Genomic DNA, 8,949 nt, shown 5'->3' with positions numbered 1-8,949 from the left:
TTGCAGCATGGGAATGGTTTTCCATGAGATTCTAGTACTGGAGCAGGTATGGAGGGATGGGGCTGTGTACCAGATGCCTGTCTTCTGGTGTGGAAGATGGTGCTGTGCCAACTGGTGGCACTGCAGAGCCGGAGTCCCCGTGCTACTATATCCATGTTTGTAGTGTTGCTCTCCCTATTTACTTACAGTTTTTACAGATGAACAGGAAATACAGGGAACAGCTACAGAAAAATAATAAACAAAGGGGATTGCATGCTGAGTATCTTCAGATAGGATATTTGGGACTGTTTAGTATGAGGAAGAGGAGGCTGAGGGGAGACCTCATCACTCTCTACAACTACTTGAAAGGACACTGTAGAGAGGTTGGTGCTGGTCTCTTCTCACAGGTAATTAATGACAGAACAAGAGGGAATGGCTTCAAGCTCCAACAGGGTAGGTTTAGACTGAACATTAGGAAGGAATTTTTCACAGAAAGAGTGGTCAGGCATTGGAATAGGCTGCCCAGGGAGGTGGTGGAATCACCATCCCTGGATGTGTTTAAGGGACGTTTAGATGGGGTACTGAGGGATATGGTGTAGGGGAGGACTATGTAGAGTAAGCCAGATGGTTGGACTCGATGATCCCAAGGGTCTCTTCCAACCTGAATGATTCTATGATATGGGATATCCTGAGATGGGAACCCTGGGCTCAAAGATGGTGCTCAGTCGAGGGATGAAGAAACTGCAGTTTACATTTTAGCACAGACCAAACACTTTATAATGACCACCAGAGCCTGTAGCCCAAAGCTGGACTGGTAGCAGGTACTTGGAGAGCAGAGCAGGCCCGTGTCCTGTGTTTTCGTCCTTCCAGAGACACATTGGTGCTTCAAAGGCAGTTTTTGTCACTGCGGTGCCCCTGAGGGCTGTGCTATGGCATTGGCTATGTTGGTGTTCCCTGCATTTCTTTGACCAAACAGCTCCAGATCACAGCCAAAGGAAGCCTCTGGGTACAATAAAGCCAAGTCAGCTCTGAGGGGTCCCAGGTGCCTAGAAGGTCTGGATCTCTGCCTAATCTGAACATGGGAAGAAGATACATCTTGAAAAAGAGAAGTGTTGGATTGAAGACATGATCTGTCTGGAAAAGCTAAAATAAAAAAGCTAAAGTTTTCTGGAAAAGTCAATATAGAGTTTAGGTTTTCTCAGCTAAATCCAGCCCTAAGTTAGGCTGCACAGTGAGTCCGGAGGGTGATGTTGCTTGCCTGCTTTCAGAAGAAAATGGGCCATCCTACCTCAGCATGTCCTGCTGTGGGATCAGATGCCTGGCTTAGTCCTGGAGGCAACATTTTGGAGGCTTAAACCCCGAGCTGTTATCCTTACTTCAGAAATGGCAGAGGTTGTTCACAGTAATGACAAACAAGGATATTTTAACTGGCAATATTGACAGAGACAATTTATAGTCTATTGTGTGGATGCAGCTGCTGAGCATTCATACCCTGCCACCGTCTTGGCATTCCTGACTATTTTTGACAAAGGATGTTTAACCAGGAATACTTTCATATCTCAGCATAATTTATATCTTGGCTGTTTGCATCTTTTCTCTGTTCCCTTCCTCCAGCTTCCCCTCACACAGGATCAGCCCAGAGCTCCCTGTCTGAGTGGATTCATCTTGTTCCTCCAGGAACAGAGTCATGGTTTGAAGCACACGAGCAGGGTTGCAGTGGCAAACCTGTGACCGCGCTGTCAGCAGCCCCGAGGTGTCAGGTTGTCATGACATCGCTTTTCTCCCTTGATATATTACATGCAGACTCCTTTTTCTGCTGTTTTTCTAGTTACAGATAAGTTTTCCTGCCAATAAGTGTCCATAATATGTTTTTCATATTACAGCACAGGTTAAAAAGAGCAGAGTCACATCCCATAAGTAGTTGAACAGCAGCTGGAAAATGGTAGTAGATGGTTTTCCCCAAGGTAATTGGGTACAGTGGGGGTGAGGAAAGAAAAGCTGGCAGTCTTCTTTCCACCCATGCTTTTTTCCTGGGGTGTCAAGGGCGTGCTGTGCAGTTGCACCCAGCAGCCAAGGAGTGTGCACCCCACGGGGTGTCCTGTTCCGAGGAGACAGCTCTCTCCATCATTGCTGCAGAGACGTGCTGGGTTTTCAGGTAGCAGGGCAATCAGCCCTAGGATCTTTGGAATGATGGCTAGAGTACCAAGGGGTTTAGGCAGAAAGAACTGATACAAATTAAAAGTAAGTAACTTGTGGCATCTTGGCAAAAACAACTTTTTTTTCTTTTTCTTTTTCTTTTTTTTTTGTTTAAAGCTTCCCCTGTTTTTCATCACGCCCGCAGGGAGGCTCACCCCACTGCCTGGCTCAGCACACAGGAGAAAATTTGGAGCAGCTGTGATTGACAGGGCCATGATGTCCTGTCAGGGAGGCTGTGTTTTAGAAATAAGAATTGCTTTGGGAAATTGCAATGGGATAGCTTCCAGCAAACTGAACTGAAAGTGTCTTTCAAACATCAGGATGCTTGTCCTTTTCTATCCCCTTTCCCTCTATAATCCATCTGCAATTCCCATGGGGAGACAGAGAGGTGTCTGTTATTTCCTGGTCTGTGCTTTTCTTCTCTCTCTCCCCTCTCCCTGTCTTTCACCACTGAAATGCCAGGAGGTTGCTATGCCCCGGGAGGATAAGAATAGTCTACAATGGCAGAGATCACTCCTGTTGTTGTTTGTCTACTTGCAGTTGTCTGGACAGAGGATCCACAAAAGAGGTAGGAGCAATTGGATCTGAGAGTTAGAGCTTTTGCAAGACAAACTGTTAAAGCCTTAAGAAGACTCGTTCCAACATCCAAATCTAACAACCTTGTTCAAACCATCAAAATAACCCTTCATCAATACGTTGCTGTGGCTGGGTTTCTCATTTCCATCCTTGACTCTTACCAAAAATTACTTTCTTTATTATTATTTTTTCTTTCTTCCCTGTCCAGGTCTAACCTGTGAAAATGCCAAAATCAGTAGGGTATCAGGAGCTGGAAGTGGTGTGAACCTGTTCAAACATGGAGCGCTGGGACTCGCTGGGATTTTTGATTGTCACACTCAACTATAATGTGACCATTGTAGGTAAGTACTTTTAAAAAGCTCTCTTCTTTCTGTTGTTGCTCCATATCCTGAAGCCACCCAAGTGTCTTACTGATAATTGACTTTAATTTCTAGCTATGCCTCTGAGATCCTTATAGTAAGAAGTTGTTATTTGGATATTTATGTAATAAGAGTGGTTAATTATTTCTTTTCCTGTTAAATAGATTCCTGCTCCCTCTCTGATAGATATTTTCTGAACTTTATGGAAGAAAATCTGGCAAGGTTTTCAAATTTGGTTCTTTTTGGTGTCTGAGCTTCCAGTCAGCTCTAATGGCTGATTGTAGGGATCATGGTGAAAGCACAGAGAAATAGTGTTTTATTTATACCACATAAAGTGAGCTGTAGAATGTACGCAATAGCTTTAGTTATGAATGAAGAAGTATAAAGAAGAGGAAAAAAACCCCAACCCTCTTTTTTACAGGAAGAAGTCTGTAGTTTATTACTGCTGTGGTTAATTACCACTGCTTTTCATTCTTTATTTTTATAAATGAGCAAAGTTCACATGGATTTTAAATAGCCCAAGATACAAGTTGTGTTTCCTCAGCTAACAGTGGCCTGAGTGCGTCCTTTTTTTTTTCTTTTTTTTTTTTTTTATTTAAATCAAGCACCGTTCCTTTTTCAGGGGCTACTTTGAGCAAAGTGTGAGCCAGAGAAAAACTGCCAAGGGCCTTTCAAAGACCCTTCGCCCCCAGCCGTAGACAGTTGCTGTAGTTTGTGCTGTGCGTTGCAGGGAACATCCAGCTAAGCCGCGGGGGGGTCACTGAGGGGGCTTGTTCTAGTATGTTTAATCAAGATTGAGTCATTAGGGAAGGTGATATGCGGAGGGGTTATCTCTAAAATGTGTGTCATACTAAACTACTTCCTAAGGAGCCATTGATTTTCTTAAGCAGCACTCCCTATTGTACATGTTCTAATTAAAAATTGATAGTGAAATAGCATGTAGTATTTTGAGCTTAATTAACTAATGTGCTTCAAACACTTTGAGGGCCTCACAGAGAAAAATTGTTGCCTAATGATGAAGCGTTGCTTGCTAAAGATGCCTGATTCTGTAAAGCTGGTGTTTTCTGTTGACCCATGTTATGTCAAAAATATCATGGCATAGACAAGTGTACTCTTCACTGGGTAAAAAACTGCCTGGATGGCCGTGCCCAGAGGGTTATGATTAATGGGGTGAAATCTTGTTGGCGGCCGGTCCCCAGTGGTGTCCCTCAGGGCTCAGTTTTGGGGCCAGTACTATTTAATATCTTTATTGATGACCTGAATAAGGGAATTGAGTGCACCTTCACTAAGTTTGCAGATGACACCAAACTTGGTGGGAGTGTTGATCCTCTTGAGGGTAGGAAAGCTCTATGGAGGAACTTGGACAGGTTGGATCAATGGGCCAAGGTGAATGGGATGAGGTTTAATAGGGCCAAGTGCCGGGTCCTGCATTTTGGTCACAACAACCCCAGGCAACACTACAGGCTTGGGGCAGAGTGGCTGGAAAGCTGCTCAGCAGAAAAGGACCTGGGGGCCAGCAGTGTGCCCAGGTGGCCAAGAAGGCCAACAGCATCCTGGCCTGTATCAGGAATAGCGTGGGTAATACAGCAGTGTGTGTGACTTCACAAAAACTTTTAATAAAAACCTACCCTATCTAAAAGCCCTCCAAGAAACTATCATAATCAATACGGTCTCTTTCAAAAGGTAGGATACGTAGGGTACCAATGTCTGATTTTTTCACTGCTCTTGCTGTAATGGAATAGGGATAAGGCCTGATCTTTCTAACCAAAGCAGATAAGACCAGGACAAGACTACAGCAATCATATGAAAGAAGTTGGGGAAAGATGAAGTAAACAATATATGAAAATGCCAGACTTGTAAGGTATCATTTGGTGTTGGTGTTGAGACAGAAGGGAGCTTTTGGTCTGAATGGAGAGAGAAGCCACACACCAAGGTGAACGAAGGTTGGAAGACATGACCAAGATGGGGCAACAAAAGAAGCAGCAGAGAGAATGACCAGGGTACACATGTGTGCACATAAACGTGTATTTGTAGAACATTTTGCCTAAGTTTGCTGATAGCATCTATTAACTAGCTCACTAGTAAGTACCAGTCCAGACTCAACAGAGAGATTTCATTGACTACAGTGAACTTTATATACTTGGCCAAGTTCATGGCCAAGAACAAATAGTATGTCATGGAACAATCTTTTTTATCTAGAATAGTTTCATACAGTTTTAGCTAATATATATTACTGAAATAAAACAAAATTCAGGTGCAGAGGTATGAAACCAACAGCAAGGAAGAAATGTAAGTGAAATGGGGTTATTCACTCAATAGTGAACACTTGTATCAGATTTGGACGTGTTCAGAGTGTTTTCATTAGGCTGAGATGTCAGTTGGCATGGGTCCTCAGACCCCTACACTGCTGAGTCTAGATGAAGATTATGGAATGTGGTCAGCTAATACACTTCCACAGTGTCCAGTCAAAAAAAACCAAAGAGGAGGTTTTAGGAAAGGAGACTGATTACAGAGCCAATTTCTTCAAAGGTCTTTTATATAGAGGAAGCATTGCTCCCTTACCTGCCTTCCCTTCCTTCTCAGTGCTCTGACTCTTTTTTTTACCTTTTCTTCTCTTCTAGGCAAGATCTGGCTGATGTTAGCAATTCTGCTGCGAATGGCAGTGGTAGTGTTAGCAGGCTATCCACTCTACCAAGACGAGCAGGAGCGCTTCGTCTGCAACACCCTGCAACCAGGATGCTCCAACGTTTGCTATGACTTGTTCTCTCCCGTATCTCACTTCAGATTCTGGCTCATCCAGACTCTGTCTATCCTGCTGCCTTCTGCTGCATTCAGCATTTATGTTTTGCACAAGGCAGCTACGTACATTGTAAGAATGCACTGTGTGGTGCACGGATGGAAAGGGAATAAGGGTTTATCAAGCCCCAAAGACCTGAAGGAACTCTGTAGAAGCGCTTCTGTCAATAGATTAGGTTGTGGTGCCAACAACCTAAGTGTTCCTAATTTTTCTGGTGCATATACTGTTCATCTTTTCCTTAGGACACTACTTGAGGCTGCCTTTGCAGCTGTGCAATATTTTCTTTTTGGGTTTTTTGTTCCTGAGCGCTTTTCCTGCTACCATTCACCTTGTACAAGCACAGTTGACTGTTATATCTCCCGGCCCACTGAAAAATCCATCATGATGATTTTCATCTGGGGGGTCAGCAGTCTGTCCTTCCTGCTTAGCCTTGCTGATCTTCTCTGTGCTCTCCGGAGAATGACAGCAAGAAACCAAAAGAACAAGCTGCTGTCAAACCTCCATGTAGAGAACGAGTGCATCTTAGATCTTCTCCCAGAACAGCCTGGTAGCTCTTCTCCACCTCAAAATCAGAATTTTCCAGTATCAAATAGCAGACAGGCCAGTGATGGCTCCTGCTCCCTTCTCTCTGAGGAGGAAGATGAGGCTGTTCTTCATCCTGAAGTGGTCTCTCAGCAAACTGCCAGCACTAACCTTAACAGCAACAGCAATAAGCCCTGTCTATCAGGAGATCTTGCTGTTAAGCAAGATGGCACTGAAGAACCCTTGTGGGCTGGTGACCACCAAGGAACTACATGCAGGCAAATGAGACCCAGGCTTCAGCAAGACTTCATTAAAGATACTGCTCTGACTTTGGGACCCCAGATCAAGTCTCACCTTGGCGTTTCTTCCTCTCTGGTTCAGAGCAAGCTTTTAGGATACTGCCCTTCAGCTGAGCTAAAACCCCCTGATGCACAATCTAATTATAGCAGTAGTAGTTGCTTGAGGTCAAAAAAGTCAGAATGGGTATAGAGCCCTGAGTGTGCTCTACTCATTGACCTTGGCAGGACACCTCATTGCGTCACTGAGGAGGTTTCAGATAGTGTCAGCTGGATCCCTCAGCTGAGGTTATGCTGCAGAAACACTATTATGATGTGTTTTTCCATTGAAGAGGAAGGAAAAACCTCAGATAAGAGTTTGAAGCCTATTACATTCAGGAAACTGTTCTTTGGAAAACGTAACATCTTTATGATATTCTGAGTGTGACTTTAAAAATCTGTGGATTGTTGCTGATGTGACTGACCTGGTTTTCCAGGAGTACGTGTGAATGCTTGTTTACCCTAACCTAGTTTTATTGCAAAAGATTGAGCTTAGGAAAGACGTGACTTTTAAACGCAGTTGTACATTGTCTACTGCCAGAAGGTTAATTTATCTCCTCATCTACATTCTCTAAGCCCACTCTAAGAAAGGATATTCAAGCAAGAAGAGTAGACAATGAATAAAATAAAAATATATGTTTTGTAGCAAGGTGTTAATGTGTAAAAAACCCCTTGGAACCTACTGATTGAAGGCTACACCTATCCTAGCTAGCAGCACCATGGCAGTACCTTTCTCAGACCCTGAGGTCAACTGGCACAGTCTGACCACATCTGAATTATTCAACTCCATTAACCTCCAAACCAGGGTGACTGTATCCATATTAGCTGTTGGGAATGGTCCTGTGCTTGAGAATTGCTCGGGAAAAGACTAGGAGGTGTGGGTCAGGTGTGAGGGAGTGCTCCAGCAGCTTGGCAGTGCCGGGGGCTGAGCCCCAGTGCCCGTGCCCTGGCACTACTGACTGTGCACCAGTGCAGATGTACTACTGACAGGTCTTATAAGGTCTTGTGTCTCAATCTGAAATAGTCACACTAGACTCTTGGTTTCAGTAGGGGGAATGAGTCAGCTGACCTGGTTTGGGCACCTCTGAAGGCAAGATGAGTCACTTTCTACCTATTTCTCCCACAGTGTGATTATCTCAGACCTGGGCTTTGGGAAAACGGTTTCTACTCTGAGAGAAGGATATAGTGGCAATGTCTATATCAAAGTGCTCACCTTCTTTGTCTGACAGACTTTTAATGCTAATAATTTGAAAATGTGTCTAAATTGAGTGAATCACAGAAGATTTTATTACTGTCATGCTTTGTACTTCAGTATTAATTCTGTTGCATTTACATAAGCGTGGTCCAGCACCGAAGCACAGCGGTGCCTGAGCTGGATTTTCTTTTAGCTACAAGTAAGTGGGGGTTGGAGGTTGCATGTACCTGCAGATCACCAGTGGGAGTGGATGTGGAGGAGCATGTACTCAGAGAAAGGTACTGGTGGTAGTGTCGTACAAAACAGATTATTCAGAGGGTGGCAAGAGCTGGTATTTGTAGATGCTGCTTGAAGCTGGAGTAGCTCCCTCTCCACTTAGACCTATGCAAAGGGGTAAAGAGGCACAGATCCAGTCTTGCTCTTGCTGTGCCACGTAACATGCTTCTGAAATACCTTAATGACTAGTTCCTCTGTGCAGACTATCAAGGGACAACAGCTTTCACGTTGTTCTTTTTCTGTCCTGTGGGTGCAGATGTCTTTAAGACAATTTGGCTCATAATGTCTGTGTATCATTTCTCACATATGCAAGGTAAAGCCTGGTCACAGCCCACTCAGAAAGGAGGGAGGGTAAGTGACTCAGATTCATAAATCCCCAGTGGTGCGGAATAAGGTGAGACAAATCTCAAAATCCATATACAAACATTTATGAGGTTAGTAACCAGCACTTAACTATCCCTCATCTTCTGCATCCCTTAAAAAATTAGGTAGCTTAATAGATGGACAGAAACGCTCTTTGGGTCAGGAGGCAGAATTTACTTCTGCTTGTGAAGTACTTTGGGGTCCTGAGGTATGCTACAGAGGCTTTTAATGACTAGCTTCTAAGTAAAGTTTTCCTCTCTATTAGCTGTGTTTGTTTTTTTTTTTTTCATGTGTGCTTGTTGTATGATTTGTCATTTCCAGGGTAGGAGCAGCATTAATTATTAAACTTAT

General features: G+C 43.8%; 1 protein-coding gene across 1 annotated transcript; it reads left to right on the top strand.

Moving 5' to 3' along the window:
* The first annotated feature begins 2,683 nt into the window (after window positions 1–2,683).
* GJD4 (gap junction protein delta 4) lies at window positions 2,684–8,949 on the top strand. The gene is made up of 3 exons (XM_014944904.1): window positions 2,684–2,743; window positions 2,960–3,092; window positions 5,732–8,949. The coding sequence occupies exons 2-3, from the start codon at window positions 3,029–3,031 to the stop codon at window positions 6,916–6,918; spliced, it is 1,251 nt and encodes a 416-aa protein (XP_014800390.1). The 5' UTR covers window positions 2,684–2,743; window positions 2,960–3,028; the 3' UTR covers window positions 6,919–8,949.

The sequence above is a fragment of the Calidris pugnax genome, unplaced genomic scaffold, assembly GCF_001431845.1.
Source record: "Calidris pugnax isolate Ruff unplaced genomic scaffold, ASM143184v1 scaffold54, whole genome shotgun sequence".
NCBI classification, from domain to species: Eukaryota; Metazoa; Chordata; class Aves; order Charadriiformes; family Scolopacidae; genus Calidris; species Calidris pugnax.
The sequence above is the reverse complement of the archived record's forward strand: the minus strand, read 5'-3'. Positions and strand labels throughout refer to the sequence as shown.

Coding starts and splice junctions, on each gene's coding strand:
- GJD4 (XM_014944904.1), top strand. CDS start 3,029: ATGGAGCGCTGGGACTCGCTGGGATTTTTGATTGTCACACTCAACTAT. Junction 3,093..5,731: donor CTATAATGTGACCATTGTAG/GTAAGTACTTTT, acceptor CTTCTCTTCTAG/GCAAGATCTGGCTGATGTTA.